The sequence below is a fragment of the Saimiri boliviensis genome, chromosome 10, assembly GCF_048565385.1.
Source record: "Saimiri boliviensis isolate mSaiBol1 chromosome 10, mSaiBol1.pri, whole genome shotgun sequence".
Taxonomy (NCBI): Eukaryota; Metazoa; Chordata; class Mammalia; order Primates; family Cebidae; genus Saimiri; species Saimiri boliviensis.
In genome coordinates, this window is record NC_133458.1 from 77,933,134 (window position 1) to 77,953,204 (window position 20,071).

General features: G+C 37.9%; 1 protein-coding gene across 8 annotated transcripts in view; it reads right to left on the bottom strand.

Annotated features, from left to right (window-relative positions):
* Positions 1-20,071, bottom strand: part of THSD7A (thrombospondin type 1 domain containing 7A) — an 885,997-nt gene that overhangs the window by 194,489 nt on the left and 671,437 nt on the right. For all 8 annotated transcript variants that reach the window (XM_074379520.1, XM_074379521.1, XM_074379519.1 and 5 more), the window contains 2 exons: positions 17,838-17,993; positions 16,327-16,539 (listed from right to left, as the gene is read on the bottom strand). In XM_074379520.1, coding sequence (XP_074235621.1) covers positions 16,327-16,539; positions 17,838-17,993 — 369 coding nt within the window. The remainder of the gene's footprint in view (positions 1-16,326; positions 16,540-17,837; positions 17,994-20,071) is intronic.

A 20,071-nucleotide genomic window follows, 5' to 3' on the forward strand; every position in this document is an offset into this window, starting at 1 on the left:
TCTAGCTCTCTCATGGAACGCATACCATAGCCGTTTCCTGAGTTGTGTATCCTAGGGAAGACGAGACTAAATATCCAGAAGGCTCTCCATATAAATTCCTTATTTTAAAGTTTTGAATACAGTTCTGAATCAAAGTTAACATTTTGGAATCTTAATAAAAATATCAGTAAAATATTTTGCGACAGCATGCCATTTCTATCACATCTCAGCAGCTATGATTTCCAGCAATGCAATGTTCTGTCCAAATGGAGTTGAGAATCAGGGGAAAAATAAAATAAAAGATGTGCTGAGGCACTTTTGCCACTCCACCGTCTCTCTGTTGGGCTACCTATGCATTTATAAGTACATTTGATGTTTTCTTAACTAACTTCACATGCTATGCAAAGATGAAACCAGTTCCTAGAAGAATCCTCTTCCAACTAGATTTTACTTTGCACTCTTTCTACCAAGAAATCTTCTATAGACATTAACTTGTTTTGAAAAGCCATGTTAGATCCTTCTTTAGTATAATCCAGGGGTTTTGCAAATTTTTTCATTGACACAGCCTTAAGAAAAACATAGAGTAAATAATTGGTTAGGAGTAAGTTTTAGATACCTATGTGAGTCTAAGCCTAATAGCCACTTATTTAAAGCAGGAACTTTCCCTTTCTACTCTTTCTATAATTTAGACCTCTTCTGGGATAAAAACAATGAAGAGACTTTACTGGTTCAAGTAATGGCTATAGGTAAGAATTAAACAGGGCTTCTGGCTGGACATGGTGGCTCATGCCTCTAATTCCAGCACTTTGGGAGGCCAAGGCGGGAGAAATGATTGATCCCAGGTGTTAGAGAACATCCCAGGATATAGAGTAAGACTTCAACTCTACAAATAAATAAATAAATAAATAAATAAAAATTTAAATTAAAACAACTAGCTGGGGCTAGAAGTGCACACCTGTTGTCCCAGCTGCTTGGAAAGCTGAGGCAGGAGGATCATTTGAGCCCAGGAGTTTGAGGGCTGCAGTGAGCTATGGTCATGCCATTGCACTTCAGCCTGGGAGACAGAGACCCTTTTTCTAAAATAAATACCATCAGAGAATACTACAAACATCTCTATGCAAATAAACCAGTCAATCCAGAAAAAATAGATAAATTCCTGGATACTTACATCCTCCCAAGGAAGAAGTTAAATCCCCAAATAGACTAATAACAAGGTCTGAAATTGAGACATTAATTCATAGCCTGCAAACCAAAAAAAATCCAGGACCAGACAGGTTCACAGCAGAATTCTACCAGAGGTACAAAGAGGAGCTGGCACCATTCCTTAGGAAACTATTCCAAACAATACAAAAAGAGAGAATCCTCCCTTACTCAGTTTATAAGACCAAAATTATCCTGATACCAAAACCTGGCAGAGACACAACTAAGAAAGAAAATTTCAGGCCAGTATCCATAATGAACATTGACGCAAAAATCCACAAAAAAATATTGGCAAACGGAATCCAACAGCACATCATAAAGCTTATCCATCATGATCCAGTCAGCTTCATCCTTTGGATTTGAGGTTGGTTCCACATACACAAATCTATACACATAATCCAGCACATAAACAGAACCAAAGACAAAAACCACATGATTATCTCAATAGATGCAGACAAGTTCTTCATCAAAATTCAACAGCCCTTTATGCTAAAAACTCTCAATAAACTAGGTACCAAAAGAGTGTATCTCAAAATAATAAGAGCTCTTTATGACAAAACAACAGCCAATATCATATTGAATGGGCAAAAACTGGAAGCATTCCCTTTGAAAACTGGCACAAAACAAGGATGCCCTCTCTCACCACTCCTATTCAACATAGCATTCAAAGTTCTAGCCAGGGCAATCAGGCAAGAAAAGAAACAAAGGTATTCAATTAGAAAAAGAGGAAGGAAATTGTGTCTATTTTCAGATTACATGATTGTATATTTAGAAGATCCCATGATATCAGCCCAAAATCCCCTTACGATGATAAGCAACTTTAGCGAAGTCCCAGGATACATCAACGTGCAGAAATCACAAGCATTCCTGTATACCAATAACAGACTTAAAGAGTGCAAAATCATGAGTGAACTCCCATTCACAAATGCTACAAAAAGAATAAAATACCTAGGAATACAACTAACAAGGGATGTGAAGGACCTCTTCAAGGAGAACTACAAACTACTGCTCAAGAAAATAAGAGAGGACACAAACAGATGAGAAAACATCCCATGCTCATGGTTAGGAAGAATCAGTATCATGAAAATGGTCATATTGCCCAAAGTAATTTATAAACTCAATGCTATCCAATGCTATTCCCAACAGGCTCCCATTGGCCTTCTTCACAGAACTGGAAAAAAAAATCTTAAAACTTCATATGGAAAAAAAAAAGTGCCTACATAGCCAAGAGAATCCTAAGCAAAAAGACAAAGCTGGAGGCATCATTCTACCTGATTTCAAACTATACTACAAAGCTACAGCAATGAAAACAATGTGGTGCTGTTACCAAAACAGAGACATAGACCAATGAAACATAACAGAGGCCTCAGAAGTAACATCACATATCTACAGCCATCTGATCTTTGACTAACTGGACAAAAACAAGCAGTGGGGAATGGATTCCCTGTTTAATAAATGGTGTTGGGAAAACTGGCTAGCCACATGTAGAAACCAGACCTCTTCCTTACACCTTATACAAAAATTAACTCCAGATGGATTAAAGATTTAAACATAAGACCTAACACCATAAAAAACCTATAAGAAAACCTAGGTAATACCATTCAGGACACAGGCGTAGTCAAGGACTTCATGACTGAAACACCAAAAGCAATGGCAACAAAAGCCAAAAGAGACAAATGGGATGTAATTAATCTTAAGAGCTTCTGTGAGGCAAAAGAAACTATCATTACAGTGACCCAACAACAAAAGAATGGGAAACAATTTTTGCAACCTACCCATCTGACAAAGGGCTAATATCTAGAATCTACAAAGAACTTAACTTTACAAGAAAAAAACAAACCCACCAAAAAGTGAGCAAAGGGTATGAACAAACACTGCCCAAAAGAAGACATTTATGCTACCAACAAACATATGAAAAAATGCTCATCATCACTGGTTATGGAGAAATGCAAATCCAAACAACATTGAGATACCATCTCACGCCAGTTAGAATGGCTATCATTAAAAAATCAGGAGACAACAGATGCTGGAGAGGATGTGGAGAAATAGGAACGCTTTTACGACGTTGGTGGGAGTATAAATTAGTTCAATCACTGTAGAAGACAGTGTGGTTATTCCTCAAGGATCTAGAAATAGAAATACCATTTGACTCAGTGATCCCTTTACTGGGCATATACCCAAAGGATTATAAATTGTTCTATTATGAAGACACATGCACATGTATGTTCATTGTGGCACTGTTTACAATAGCAAAGACTTGAAACCAACCCAAATGTCCATCAATGATAGACTGGATAAAGAAAATGTGACACATAAACACCGTGGAATACTATGCAGCCATAAAAAAGGATGAGTTCCCATCCTTTTCAGGGACATGGATGAAGCAGGAAAACATCATTCTTAGCAAGCTGACAGAAGAACAGAAAACCAAACACCACATGTTCCTACCCATAAGTGGGTGTTGAACAATGAGAACACATGGACACAGTGAGGGGAATATCACACACTGGGGCCTGCTGGGGGGTTGGGAGGACTAGGGGAGGGATAGCATGGGGTTGGGGGATTGGGGAAGGATAACATTAGGAGATACCTAATGTAGGGGGGATTGACACAGCAAATCACCATGGCATGTGTATACCTATGTAACAATTCTGCACAATCTGCACAAGAACCCCAGAACTTAAAGTGTAATTTTAAAAAAAGAAAGAAAATGTGGCACATATGTACCATGGAATACTATGCAGCCATAAAAAGGATGCGTTCATATCCTTTGCAGGGACATGGATGAAGCTGGAGACCATCTTTCTCAGCAAACTGACACAAGAACAGAAAAACAACCATTGCATATTCTTACTCATAAGTGGGTGTTGAACAATAAGAACACATGGACACAGGGAGGGGAACATCACAAACCAAGGCCTGTCAGGGGTTGTAAGGGATAGGGTAGGGATAGCAGGGGTTGGGAGGATAGAGGAAGGACAGCATTAGGAGAAATACCTAATGTAGATGACAGCGTGATGGATGCAGCAACCACCATGACATGCGTATATCTATGTATCAAACTTGCATGTTCTGCACATACACCCCAGGACTTAAAGTATAATAATAATAATAAAATAAATTGTCATGAAAGAGAAGACAACTTTCAAGTAAACTTGGTGAATGCTACAGACAGATGGAGTAAAAGCAGGTGTGAAGATTCTAAAATTCAGGTGCCTAAATGACTTGGATAATAAATGTTTGCTCATTAAGAAAATGAAAGACAGTAGAAGAAATTAATTCCGACACAAGTTGTAATATGTTCATGATACAGTTTGGCTATGTCTCCACCCAAATCTCATCTTGAACTCTAGCTCCCATAATCCCTGTATGTCATGGGAGGCACAGAAAAAAAAAAAAAAAGAAAAGAAAACTCAGCACACAGTGTATGATAGAAGAGAATGAAAGAATGTTGAGGAGGCAAGCAGCATAATGTATATTAATCTTCTATAATTTTATATCAATTCAGTAATTTCAATGTAAGATTGAAATTTTAAAAATTTTAATGAGTTAATTTACTTAAATTCCTTACCCCTTTTTAGCCTACTAGCAAAACTGAAAGCTAGGAAATGTACTGTATTAATCTTGTAGCCTACTCTATCATATTCCCTGTTTCAATCACAGGTGCTCCTGAGATAATAAATCTCAGCTTGAGAATCACAGCTAAGCAGTACTCTTCTTTTACCTCCTAATGTGGGTTCCTGGTGACTTTTTTTTGAGGATATATCTTCCTCACCTTTGACTTAACACAGGGCCAAGTACCAGTGGTCTTTAGGTTCAAAGATTACTACAGCTTTCTTTTAAAAATTATATTTAACTGTCTTTCTACAGCAATTATATTTAATTGCTGTATTTAAACAACTGAGATTGCTTGTATAGAAGTCAAGTAAAGTCCAGTATCTGGCTGCAGTCAGTAACTTGTTATCTTCTAAAAACAGAAAACTACAGCTCTAGTGTGACACATTCAGTGTAGTTCTTATGCTATACAAATAAAAAACATGCACTTCGAATCTACTCTAATATTAATAACATTGTTACAATAATTTTATAAGTTTGGCCAAACTCACATAATATTGTTCGATTCAAAAGATATTAACTTAGGGTCAATTCAGAGGTCTGTTTCTCTGCAAAACAGGTGAAATTTTTCTTATGGAATTTTATTATATATTTATTTTCTGATCAGAAATAGAGTGGGCATCCATTTACTTAAGGCCATATTTATGTGCTTTGAAAATGAGGTCACTTATCTGATACGTGTGTTATGAATATAAATGAGCTAGGCTGCAAATCATGTAAACAAGTTATCGGTAAGTAGTAGTTTGGCTGTGTCCCCACCCAAATCTCATCTTGAATTGCAATCTGAATTGTAAGCCCTACCAGGCAGAGACCTCATGGGAGGTAACTGGATTATGGCAACGGTTTCCCCCATGCTGTTCTCATGATAGTGAGGGAGTTCTGACAAGAGCTGATGGTCTTTAAAAGTGTTTGGCAGTTTCCCCTCTGCGCGTGCGTGCTCTCTCTCTCTCTCTCTCTCTCCTGCTGCCATGTAAGACATGCCTTGCTTACCCTTTGCCTTCCACCATAATTGTAAGTTTTCTGAGTGAGGCCTCTTCAGCCATGTGGAAATGTGAGTCAATTAAACCTCTTTCCTTTATAAATTAGCCAGTCTCAGATAGTATCCTCATAACAGTGTGAGGATGGACTACTACAGTAAGCAAAAAAATTCTTATCTGTAACCAAATTTAAAAAAAGGAAATTTCTGTGTTCAGCTAACTTTCTCTATATTAAACCCACCTTAGAGGAAAAGTAACAACAAACATTTAAAAGGCATATACTAGGAACAATTCCTAGCATTTAGCATATATTAACTCATTTGTATTACAGAACAGCATTGTAAATAGGTAACTGTATTATTCCTATTTCACAGATAAGGAAAATTAGTTACTACAGATTTAAGGAACTCGCCAAAGAAAGGGATCTATGGTAAAGACCCGTAATACAATATAAGGAAAACCTGATTCAAGGACGCCAACATCTCAGCTTGCTGCCCTAGTTTTCCCTAATTAGTGTAATTCTTTTAAATTACCACTGCCCCCTCCATTGTTGCAACCCTTATCTAAGTCACGCTGTAATCTCTCATTGGAATTATAGCTGAAGCTATAGCCACCTCACTGCTGCTTCTATGCGCTCCCTGAGTTTGTTCTCAACAAAACAACATCAGCGATTCTTTAAAAACAAGTCAGTTCTGGTCCCTTGTTTCAAACTGTCCAACAGATTCTCATCTTAGAATAAAAGCCAAAGCCCCTGAATAGTCTCAAGCCTCTGTAACCTCTTTTAATTCGTCACCCAATAATCTTTCCCTAACGCATTCTATTCCAGTCACGCTGGCCACCTTGTTGTTCCTCAAATATTCAAAGCATTTTGTACCTCTGGGTCTTGCATTTCATGTTCTTTCTGCCCTAAATGTTCTCTTCTCAAATTATCATAGGCTTACTTTCTCATCTCCTTTATGTCTCTTCACAGATGTCACTCTATCCACAGGACTGAGGATTGAATAAATTGTAGTGTTGTGAATTAGGTTGGAAAAACTGAAAGAGAAACTGATTTTGGAGAAAAGATGATCAGTTTGACTTTGGTACACAGTGAGTTTAAAACACCATTAGGGTTTGGCTGGCACTTCCGGGTATGACTCTAAAGCAGACAGTTGAAAGGAAATGTAAACTTTTAAGAAAGGATCAGAGAAAGAATACAGCATAGAGCAAACAGAGGAAGTAGCATGTGCCAGATTCATTAAGTCCACAAATTCTGGCCAGTACTTCTCATCAAAAGGTGTAATCTATTCCACTATTCCTCGAGCCTTGTTAGATTTGAGACTTGTTTTGACTCATAGAATGTGGCAGAAGAGATCTTGCAGGAGTTCAGAACCTAGGTATTAAGTGGCCATTCAGCTGTTTTTCCCTCCTACAAAATTGTCGTGAGATCAGCTAGAAAAGCAGCCAGTCTAGTGTACCGGAACATGAGGGGACACCTGGAGATAAAATCAGAGTTTTTTCACTAACATTAGTGTGGCCGACTTGGGCCATTCCACCCACGCCAGCTCTTCAGCTAAATGCAGCTCCAAGAGTAGATCACACAGAAACAACACAGGAACTGCCCACTCAACTAATAGAATTGTGACAAGTAAACACAAAAAATTAAGTTTGGGTTAATTTGCTATGCTGTATACACAGCTGGTATAGAACTGAATATGTAGCAATATGATGCTGCTTTAAGAAAACCTAAAAGTAGCAGCATTTACTTGGAGACTTGGTATGGGTAAAGGCTGAAAAGTAGGCAAGATAGTTAGAGAATGATAGAGACAGATACTAAATAATAAATCATTTTCCATAATTCTCCCATCAAAAGGCAGAGTCTATTTTCCTACCCAATGAATCTAGATCAGCAAAAGTAGGTAAGAAGATTGTTAGTGAAGAATTAGTTCCATAATGTACACATTACATCATGTAGTGGTAAAAAATTGGCAAAACTATTTCTTGTGGAACTTAGACAGAAAATGTATGGATCCAGATAAAGAAATTCCAAAAAAGAAAATTTAATGTTTTCTTTTACTTCCAAGAATGATATGGTATGAAAAGAGAAATAAAGTAGAGAAGAAATAATTCAATTTGCAACTGGAATTTAGAAGATGCCACAATGAGCTATTATAAAATGAAAAAAATAAAACTATTTCTCATCAATACTTCTCTGAGAAAAAAGAAATGACCTAAGTTAAAAATCAAATCTGGGATTTAGCTAATAATTTTTTTATAACACCACAGAAAGACTCAGGTGATTCCTAGAAGACCCTCTCAACTAGACTAAAGGGCTTATAAGAATCTTAGAAGCATTTCCCACAGCAGACTCCCATATAGCCCAAAGAAAAAAGAAAGCTGTTTGAAAAAAAGTTATGGATATGGCTTTTGGGGCACAAAGTGATACCCAGTGACTTATGTAGAAAACTCAAAACATTTTAAGGGTGCTGCATTGGTAAAACTTAGCCAACTTAGACTTTGAGAAATTCAGACAGTTCAAAATGAAAAAATAAAGTCCTTTGGCCTCTCTAATTTCCATGGCCAGGAGGCTGACTGAGAAAATTTCTCAAGTACAAATCTCAGCCATTTCTATGGCAAAGGAAAGATACTTTAGGGGAAATTTCAAGAGCTCGGAATGAAAGACTCAAGAAAAACAGTGGCGTAGAAAGCAATGCCCAGAGAACAAAAGCAGCGCCTAATCAGGGAACTTTCTCTGTTCCTATTACAAGGTGAACAGGCTGACATGTATGTTCACTGTAGCACTATTTACAATAGCAAAGACATGGAACCAACCCAAATGCACGTCAATGATGGACTGGATGAAGAAAATGTGGTACACATACACCATAAGATACTATGCAGCCATAAAAGAAAATGAGACCACGTTGTTTGCAGGGACATGGATGAAGCTGAAAACCATCACCCTCAGCAAACTAACACAGGCACAGAAAACCAAACTCCATAGGTGGGAATTGAACAGTGAGAACACATGGAAACAGGAAGGGAAACAACACACTGAGGCAAGTCGGGGGTAGGGCGGAGGGAGAGCCTTAGGACAAACAGCTAATGACACAGGACTTTAAGCCTAGGTGACAGGTTGACAGGTGCAGCAACCCACCATGGCACATGTATGCCTATGTAACAAGACTACAGGTTTTGCACTTTCTTGGAACTTAAGGTAAAATAATAAAAAGAGTTGTCACAGGGCAGAAAAGTCTGAATGCTTCCTGCTTTTCTCAGTTGTGAATGGGAGAGTGATTTTCCACTGAAAGGAAAATCACAATAGTGTATGTGTATGTGTGAAGGGAATTAGTGGAAGATATCTTGGTCTTTTCATTCACAGACCTCGTGATTCAAGAGTAGCTACATCCATATTTGAAACAGATGCAAATCATCATAGTAAACTTTAAGCCTGATCATGTAAGTGCATGAAAACTTTTGTGGTCTTGGGTGGGGAGGGTGTATATTTTACATGTGACAGGAATGAAAATAATTTGACCAGAGAGTAGACTGTAGTAAATTTTTGCCATAATTCTTTGCTATATAACCCATCAAAAGGCAGAGTCTATTTTCCTACCCATTAAATCTGTATTGTCACTTGTGACTTGTTTTGACTAGTAGAAGGTGGATGAAGTGATACTGTGTGAGGAATGACTTTCAGCTTTTGCTTGGTCCTCTTGAAATTATGCCAGAAAGCCACCATATAAGCAGCAGCTGATCTAGCTTATTGGAGGATGAGAGTCCATGTACCAATGGGGTATCAATGTACCCCAGCTGACAGCACCAACTGCCAGATACGTGAGGGAGGCCATGTGGACCTTTCAGTCACAGCCAAACTTTCACAAGAGAGCTCAGGTGAAACCTGAACAAGCACTTCTGCATCGTCATGATAGCAGTCACTAAGTTTTGAGGTGGTTTGTTACCCAGCAATAGTTAAATGATACATGGTCTGAGAGGTGGAAAGAGAATCGGAAATACAGAATCAACGAAGTCATGGGAAGACAACATTTTACAGAGGAGGTGGATATTAAGGGAATCAAAGAAGCAAACAAGAGGTTCGCTAACATAAGAAATTCATCAGGTTTCATAATTAAATTCCTGCCGAATTTAACTGAAAGTTTCCACTGTCTGTACTGGCTTTGGCCAGGCAGTGTCATGGGACTGTTGCTCCAGCTACTTGGGAAGCTAAGGCAGGAAGATTGCTTGCACCCAGGAATTCAAGACCAACCTGGGCAACATAGTGAGACCCTGTCTCTCAAAGGAAATAAAGAGAAAATTGGTTGCTCTGGGTTGTGTTAAGGCACCGACCATCTATGACAAAGTAAACGGCTATTTTGTATTTGCCATTTGAAGTGGTAGCTAACATTCAGTAGGGAATTTGTATCACTAAGTGGTAAATAAATAATTACTTAATTTTTATCTGAGGTCTCTGCTGCATCTACCCTACTTTTAAAAATAAATAAAATCATTCAGAAAATCCTACTCTTTACTACGACATTGCCGTTCAAAATAACAAAGAACATTGGCTAAACTCTGATGGTTTTCTTAAAAAACTAACTTTTACTAGCATATCCAAGTATATTGTAATACATACACAGATACATATACCGATACATAGCAGACAAATCAGGGTGTCTGATGCCAAATTTTTATAGTCTAAGATAAAATTGTGATTACTACACATCAACACTGAAGGAAAACTTACTGACTTAATTTTTCTAAAAGGTTATAATGACTTTTATCTTTATGACAAATTGAATAGAGAATCGCAACCCAATTATAGGAAGCAGACTCCTACCAACAGTGTTAGATGATCCTACTTGTAAGTAAGAGACCTTAGATTTAACGTAATATCCAACCTAATTATATTTCAAACACATTAGAAGGCATAACATTCTACAGGAAGGAAATTTCTTAGTTGACTTATTGCTTAAATTATGGAAAAACAATTCAGTTATAGGATGGATTCTTGCATTTAAAAGAAGGTTTTTCCACGTAATGGCTTTGTAATTTGTGTTAAGAAGTAGAGTCTAGTTCCAAAGAATGATCATGCATTTGAAGTTGTGTTCTCATCTAATTCCATAGATATTTGAATTGATCTGAACTCAAAGTTCTCATCAAGGTTTCAAAAGAAAATCTTATTTAGGTCGTTCCATTCTATAAACACATTTTAACTTTTTGTCTAGCACTTTCTCTTGCATATTACAATGTTCAAATTTATCACTGATAAATAATGATAAAATATGGCACAAAAGGTATTTCCCTAATAGAAAGGCACAAAAATATTTATAAACATGCTCTTCCATTTTAAGTTCTTAAAAAGATATTCTAACATTTTCCAATATTAAACAATCTGAATGTCTGCTACTGGGAGTCTTTAGGTTTTTCAGCCTTCTGAAGCTCCTTTTTGCATTAAAATTCAAATAGAATTATTTCAATTTCATTGGGAATCCAGGAACCTTCTAAGTGGGAGTGGAATGGAAAATTGCATATTCTCATGGGCATAGAAGACACTGTATAATCGGGTCTTTGGTTCCTTTTAGTTTATACAACATTTATATTCCTTACCACATAACTGGATTTCCTTTTGTAATGGACACGGTTGCTGGCCAGTTTGGATCGCATGGGATACCTTTCACTGGCTCTTCGCACCCATCTTTCAGATTCTGCAGCTGCAGCCTAATTCCTGACCTCAGACTGACTGTCCTTCAACATTAGGGTTGTCTGGTCCATGTGGATAATTGGAAGTTTCTGGGACTCATCTTTTCTCTGGACTTTGCCCCATGTACCTTTTCCTTTTCCTGATTTTGTTTTGCATGCTATCATTTGGTAAGCCATGCTTACAGGTACGAATGTAAGGTGAATCCTCCTAGCTAATCACTAAACCCGGGAATGGTTTTAGAAACGCAAGACTCATTGTCTTTTCCCTATTTTGCTTCTTTATTCCCCCTTTTCTTACTGGTTTCTACCAGGAGCACATCCTTAAGCTCCATACATCTTAATCCTGGACCTGACCTATGCTTCTGGAAGAATCTATGAATATTCTGAATCATTCAAAATATTAGTCTCAACTATGAGTGCTATAATTTCTCTTTTTCTATTCCTGGCATGCTTTGCTCCCAATCTTCTACCAATTGTCCCACTTACCTCTTTCCCTCTGCAAATTGTGACTTTTTAATAAATAAGTACCTGGAAAAAAATTCCATATTCACACAGTTTATACACCACATACAAATTGTACTACGGGGCCTAAAACTAGGGCACCATCTTTCCCCATTTCTTTCCACAATGAGTCCCATTCTCCAGTTGTATAAAATTTCAAAATTCTTATATTTTCTTCAAGATATGGAAATGATATGCCCCCATATTCTTCCTAGTGCTGACTACATGGAAACAAAGAAGTCTGATATGAACTACTTGGGAAGGAAAGAGTAGTTAAGTCTTCCCTTTCCTCTTCTCATTGGTGGTAAAAAGTTCAGAAAGATTAAGCAGCTACGTGGCAAGCCAGTGGTCTGGACGCTAAAGCCAATGACACAGTTTGTACGTATATCCCCACTAAATCTCATATTGAAATGTAATCCCCATTGTTGGAGGTGCGGTCTGGCGGGAGGTGACTGGATCACAGGGGTAGATTTCTGAAGAATGGTTTAGCACCATCTCCTTGGTGCTGACCTTATTTATGATAGTGAGTGAGTTCTTATGAGACCTGGTTGCTTAGAAAAGTGTGGCATCTCCCTCTTCACACCCTCCATTGCTCCACTCTGCCATGTGAGATGCCTGCTCCCACTTATCCTTCCACCATGATTAAAAGCTTCCTGAGGCCTCGCCAGAGGCCGAGCACCTAACATGCCATGCTTCCTGTACAGCCTGTAGGACTGTGAGCCAATTTAACTTCTTTTCCTCTTTTCTTTATAAACTACTCAGCTTCAGGTATGTCTTCATAGCGATGCACAAATAGCCTAACACAGTCAACTTCCCCCAAGTGTTTTCAAATCCAGTTCTTTTGCTACTTTTGATGATATACAGACACGTTCCCAAAAGAGACAGAAAAACTTGCTTTTAGGTCTTGCCTCAGTGCTCATCTCCACATATGCTTAGTCATGGGCCTAACCGGTGCCCTTCATTACTCTTATACTGTATCATTAATAGCTGAGTAATGATGACTGACAATGACTTGCTTCCATAAAAGTACGTTTTGATTTCTTAACAATCTGGGTCAAGTAGGAAACTGAGTTGTCTGTGTCCATGTCACTGGTTATATGCTAACTTATACTAATATTGGGGGAAAAAAAGGAAGGTAGCACAGAACCTCAGGTATGTGAAACCACTGAGGTTTATAAAATAATGCCAAAAACCCCAAATAATGTAACTGGTTTTTGAAATTCACATGGAAAAGTGTCAATACTCAATATCTGAACTAACGCATATAATATGAAAATACAGAAAGCATTTTTTTTGTTTTGTTTTGCAGAGGAGAAGGAATTACAGTAACAATATCTGATTTACACTCAGAAAAGTAAGGAATAAGACAATATTTTTTCCCCTTCCTCCAGTCCAATAGCCTTGCTTTGTTCAGTTTCTAACAAGCCAATTTAGGTAACAAAATACTCTTGCCTTGCCAGATTTACATCTTTAAATGAAACATATCCAAATATCCAAAAAATTAAAATAGGGCAGGTTTTGAGCTTTTTACTAGTGTAACATCCTGATTCCCCAAACCACAGATTTTGAAGTAGGTTCCTGTATTTGTGTTCAGACATCTGGAATTGTGTTTCTGACGATCTTTAAATAATGAGCAATATTTGTTTTATTACATTGAAATGTTGATCTTTTTTTGGAGAGTCTAACTGTCTTTTGTGCTCTCTTTTGTCTTGTGACTCTGTTCTCCCCCACCCCCCGCCCCATCTTCTTCTCTGACAGACACAGAAGCTGCCTAAAACTCCTCCTGGGGTCCCTCACAACTCTCCCGCGAACCTCCTTCTTAGAAGGCAAATGGAAAAACGAACAGCAGCAGCAGCAAATGTTACTCATCACTGGGAGCCTTGACAAAGAATATTTCAGAAAACAAAGAGAGATTTTCAGTGTTTTGAGGTCATTAACAGAGTTGTGAAATCTGTGATGAATGTGGGAACAAAAAAGTCTTTTTATTATTTGTTCATTTCACAGACTCTAAGGCTTCATGTCCCTAGTCGAGCTTTAACTTAATTATAAAACAAGATGTATAGCTGCAGCCCAGGCCTAGAGGAACAGTCTGCACAATGATTCCACTATAATTCCCTGGGCCCAATTTAATTACAAAACAACGTTTGGTGCAGCTGCTGAACACCTACCAGGTGACCACACAATAATACCGGGGTAGTATTTACAAGTCTCCAGCTTTTTGTTTTATTCTATCAGCCCAATTATGTCTCAGGTTATAGACAAATTTGAGTGGGTTCTAAGATTTATAATGAAAAATAATTTTCTTGATTTTACACATTCCTGTAGTTGAAAGAGCTAACATATTAAGTAGTAATAACTAAATACAACTAATTAAGGTCAGGAGATAAAATTTAATGGTGGAAAAGATGTCCTGGTAAAAGACAATAACAGACTGAATATCAGTTCTAAAAGTCATTCTGTTTATGAGGTAGACAGAGTGAAACCAGCTCATGTGTATTGTGATATCAATTTGTTTTGTAGGTTATAACATACATTACCAGTACAACTATGCACATCTAACTCATAGCCCTGCTTGATTTTTACTGTTTTTTTTTTTACAAGATAAGCTAGGAGGTAATTATTTACATTGCAAAATAAGATTTACTTAAAATTAAACTAAGCCACCGGTAATTTTTTTAGACAGCTGGCTCCTTTAGTCTATATAAAATAAATTCAGTTTGCACAAATACCAGGAAGAGGGTTGCACTAAGTCGACTAGATCTGATTTTTCATCGCATAACACAGAGGCGGAAGTGCCATGCAAAAGTAACTTTTTAGCTTTCTGTTTCACTCAAAAATACTTTTTACAATACCTGAGACCCTAATTCCTCTGTCAGTCTATGGAAGGACAAGAACAATTCTTTGAACTGAGAAAAATGATCAGGGAAATCAATATGATCCTACTGTTTTTGCAGCAATTCAGAAGATAACATAGAGTATTGTATGATCCAAATTAGGATTTCAAGTGTGAGTAAAAGAGAAACAGAACATGCTTCTTTTGCTTTCTCTTCCTAGCTGCCAATCTCTGAGTGTTACTTCCTCCCTTTTTCCCACTCTTTATGGAAGAATAAGGAAGAGCTAAAGAGAGGATATATCACAGCTAATTATGCTTATCACAGCAAAAAAGCAGAATATATAAAATTCATCATAAAAGATCTAGAACAATGATCTCCTTCCTCCCTTTTCAAACTCAAGTACTGGCTCAGATTGTTCTGCATGACTATATTAGACCCTGGACAAAGAGAAAAGCCTAATTTCTCAGTAATAGCAGTGTCTGTCAGTCTCCCACCCAAGAGAGTGTCTTCCTTTATGACTGAACAGTGACTGAATCACAGGAGGAAACAATTCTGCTTGCTGGAAGAAAATAGGATGGAAGGAATGATGACAGTTACCAGATGTTCCAGTACCCCCCAGGGGGCACCAGAATGTTTCTGCGTATGCTGTAAACAGCATAAACTGTCAACCATGGGACCCTGGGGTTTAGCACTCACGTTTCTCTGATGTGCAGAGTCATAGGATTCAAGAGATAGAGCAACCTTACAGATGATCTTGTCCAGAGGTTTTAAACTGTCTGGGGGAAGTCCTGTGGTTTGTGTGACTCAGGGATGATTTCGAAGTAAGGGGTTCTCACCGGAACAGTAGCAGTACTCTTATGAAGGAACCTAAAAATCTTTTATCAGAGCTAACATCAAGAGAGCATATTTTATCAAATAAATATTAGTTATAAAAGTCCAAGGTAATTCCTGTGGTTGTGGAAAAGAATCTTCTGGAAAGCCACTTTCCAGTGCTCTAGGACATTCCTAAATAGGGAACCCCTAGAGAACAAAGGTCAGTCAGGAAATCTAGGCTGTCATAAGCCTGGAAATTAAATAACAGTAAGACACAGTATCAGGGAGGTTAGAAGAAAAGACTTTTAGAGTCAAATCAACTAACACAATCCTTCTTTGTTTACATTTCATTTCCTATAACAGTTTTTTTAAAGGCACTTTAAAAAGTTACCTTTCCTTGTTATCATTAAATTTGGAAACTTAATAATAAATTACTGCCCTAATGATAATTCTTATACCGTATGATCTGTTCTGTTTTCACATTTAACAATATCCTGTTACTATTCATGGATCCTCTCCACTGCCACCATTTCATTAAGAACATAAGAGACAGCGAGAGAAAGAGAAACAGGGAAAGAGAGGGAGGGAGGAAGGAAGAGAGAAGCAGCTATTTCTACGTTTGTAAATGGAACCAGTTGTAATGAGAGACGACAGGATTTTAACAGTAAGGAAAAACATGTATGCAGGGTTGGACATCCATCAAAACATAATGGATGCGTTTGACTCACCATCACTGCTGATGCACACAACCTCTTGAACTTGCGTGCCTGGACCACACTCCTTTCCGTTATCTGGCTCGCAGTCCCCGAGTCTCACTGCTTTCCAGTCATAACAGGCAGGCTCTTCACAGGGAATGGCTTCCAGTAAGTGAGGGCAGTTTCCAGTTCCCCCGGAGCCTCCAGTGGGCTCATTGGTAATGCGCCGCTTCCTCAGTTTGAAGCCTGAATTACGGGGGAAAGTAAAAAAGTATTGTTACCATCAAAGGTTGAGTATTTCAGAAAGCTGAATGAAAACCTCAGGGTGAAAGTTGGATAAGAGTGGAGGTAGAAGTCATTTTTGTTTTGAATCACTGGTGTATCCCCAAATTCTAGCTACCGTGAGGTCAGGAACAATTCATTAAATGAGTGAGTAGATTAATGAACGGAATGGGGAAAAAAATGACAACTTTAGGTAAGGCTAGAAATGTCATACAGTACCCATCTTCCTCACAGGGTGGAGAGTAGAGGGGTGGGAACAGAGAGAGATAAATTTTGGTTAATTTGGAAAGTCTATAGCTACAGAATATTCAAAGGAGGAATGAAATTTTAAGCTATTCAGAAATATTGATGGCCAGATGAAAGTGCTATTATTCTGAAATCTTCAGCAATGTCACATAATTAAATTTGGAAAATGAGCCTCTAAGAAGTTGGATGGTTCCAGAGAAACAATTTCTTTGAGCTTCATTTGATCTTAGACCCTCTGGAAAACTGATTTAGGAACATAAGCCATGAGGGCTCTAGTGTGGAATATTCAAAGTCCTGCTTTGTGCTTTAATAGCACCTAAGTCTTGTCCTTCCTGACAGTGTGTAACAAAATTAAAAGGTCTATTTATTACTATGTAAACATACTAGAATCACTAGAAGACTGCTCTTTGAAACAAAATAGAAACTGTTTTCAGTCATGAAGTCATGTGAAAATTAGCTCACCACATCCACCACAAGAAAACCATTGTATTTATTCTATTCCTCTATCATTTGCATTTTTTAAGTAACACAATTTATACATTTTTGTCTTCAAAGTAATAAGCAGCTTTATCTGTTGGGCACTAGAGATGGGGCAGGCACTGAAACATAAGCACTACATGTTTATCTCATTGATTCCTTAGAGACAAGGTAGATGGCAGATATTATTACCACCCTTTTACAGATAAGGAGACAAAGATTTAGATACTTAACTTATCTAAAGAGTAAGAGACACAGTACATTTTCCAATACAGGCCTGACCCCACAGGTCACCTTAACCACTGCACTCAACTGCCTAAGATTTTCTCCACCATGTTGTCTAAATTAACAAGCATTTATGCCTATATTCTACTGTGTTAATCTTCTGGTACCATCACTGGAGTAGGTTTACTCATCTTTTCAAATTAATAGTTTTTAGCCATTCTGGAAAATACCACAAACACAGAACATAGAAGAGCATTTAAAAAATAATTCATGATTTGATACAATTGGTGGGTATAAAAGGTCATGTTACCTACCTTTTTTTCCTTGCTGATCATTACAGTTTTCGTAAGTACAAGGTCCCCAAGCTGACCAAGGTGAAACTTCACATTCAGTTGGACAAGGAATGTTGCACAGCTGTGTAGTATTAGGGACAGGGCCAGTGCATAATTTCAAGTCCACTGGTTTTGAGGCTATTTAGAGAAAAATAGAGACACATCTTAAACATTAAACAAAAGGAAAATAAATGGTCAACTAATGATTTTTTTCTGTGTTTTGAAAAACAAAAATCCTTAAAGAAGTGCTGCTGAGACAATATTTCAATGCTTCTTAGCCAAAGTCTGAGAATAAAAAGAGAATGAATGGAAATTCAAAAGGCAGTAACGTGTAGTCAAAGGAAACTGGAGATGTCTTGCCAATTTCTGATTACCAGTGTTACCACTAATTGGTCATGCAATTAATGATGCTTTGGTCATGCAATTAATAATGCTGAATGCAATATTCCTAGTCTATAAAATAATCCTTAAGGTTAAATCTAAAATTCTGCAGCAATATTCTAAGAAAGTAAAAGAAAACTTTAGAGGACTGAACACAATAGGAGGGGCACTTTAGCTTTAACATATATGGAAAAAAGTACCCACTGAGTAGTTCCTGGTGAGGCACTCTCCCATCCTCGGTTCACAGAGGTACCAGGTGAAGATGATGAAGCAAGATCTCAAATGGGGGCTACTCTCTGTACCCACAGCTACAGTACTCACTGAATTCTTTCCAGAACTTCTAAATAATAATATATTATCTACATATGTGACACAATTCTTTTTTTTTTTTTTTTTTTTTTTTGAGATCGAGTTTCGCTCTTGTTACCCAGGCTGGAGTGCAATGGCACGATCTCGGCTCACCGCAACCTCCGCCTCCTGGGTTCAGGCAATTCTCCTGCCTCAGCCTCCTGAGTAGCTGGGATTACAGGCACACGCCACCATGCCCAGCTAATTTTTTGTATTTTTAGTAGAGACGGGGTTTCACCATGTTGACCAGGATGGTCTCGATCTCTTGACTTCGTGATCCACCCGCCTCGGCCTCCCAAAGTGCTGGGATTACAGGTGTGAGCCACCGCGCCTGGCCCGTGACACAATTCTAATAAGCACTAAGGACACCAATTTATAATTTGCTGTATTTGTTTATAAGTTGACCAATAAACTGTGGATAAATGTTACTTGTCCTTGCTTTTTTTTTTTTTTTTTTTTTTTTAATGCTTGCAGTTTGGCTCTTTCGTACATATTTGACAGCTAAGGTACATATATGTCCATAGTTCTGGACATAGAACGAATGAAAAATGACTAAGTGTTGAAGATATGTAAAACTATATGGACAGAGGAAGAGAATCAAGTTGAGCTGTATAGCATCTATCTATCTATCTATCTATCTATCTATCTATCTATCTATGTATTAATTATTCGTCTATCATCTATCTCCTGACAGCCATAGTTGTTAAAAAATTTAATAGGTGCCAGGGCATGGTGGCTCACACCTGTAGTCCCAGCACTTTGGGGGGTCAAGGTGGGCAGATCATGAGGTCAAGGGATCGAGATCATCCTGGCCAATATGATGAAACCCCATCTCTACTAAAAATATAAAAATTAGCTGGGCATGGTGGTGTACACCTACAATCCCAGCTACTCAGGAGGCTGAGGCAGGAGAATTGCTTGAACCCAGGAGGCAGAGGTTGCAGTGAGCTGAGATTGCACCATTGCACTCTGGCTTGGCAACAGAGCAATCTCAAAATAATAATAATAATAGGTAATTTTATTGGTCACACATTTCCTGAATAATAGCTAGTTCCTTTGCCACTCTGATAATACGCTAAGTCTGTGCTTGCAGAAAAATGACTTAAATAATGAATGCTTAGCTATCTCTCATTTTCCTATGTGAAAGGAATATCAAATTCCAATTGCATGGTATTGCATGTAGAAGCTCATAGAAAAATTAAAAAATGTTAAACTATATTTTCCTAACTTTAAAATGAAAGTATTACGTCTGTTTGTAGCTTAAACTTGAAGATGAATTATATGCACTTGTACATCCTGTAAGTTTTCACACAGGCAAGCACACATAGTCATAAATGCTATCTAACGCCTATGACATTGGCTCTTTCACTGCTACAGTTTTTGTTCTGAAAACTATTCTGCCAATTTTATGTATCCTTTTCTCTACTAGTGGTGCTTCTCTCTCTCTCTCTCTACATCACCCACCCACTTCTCCACCCCCACCATTC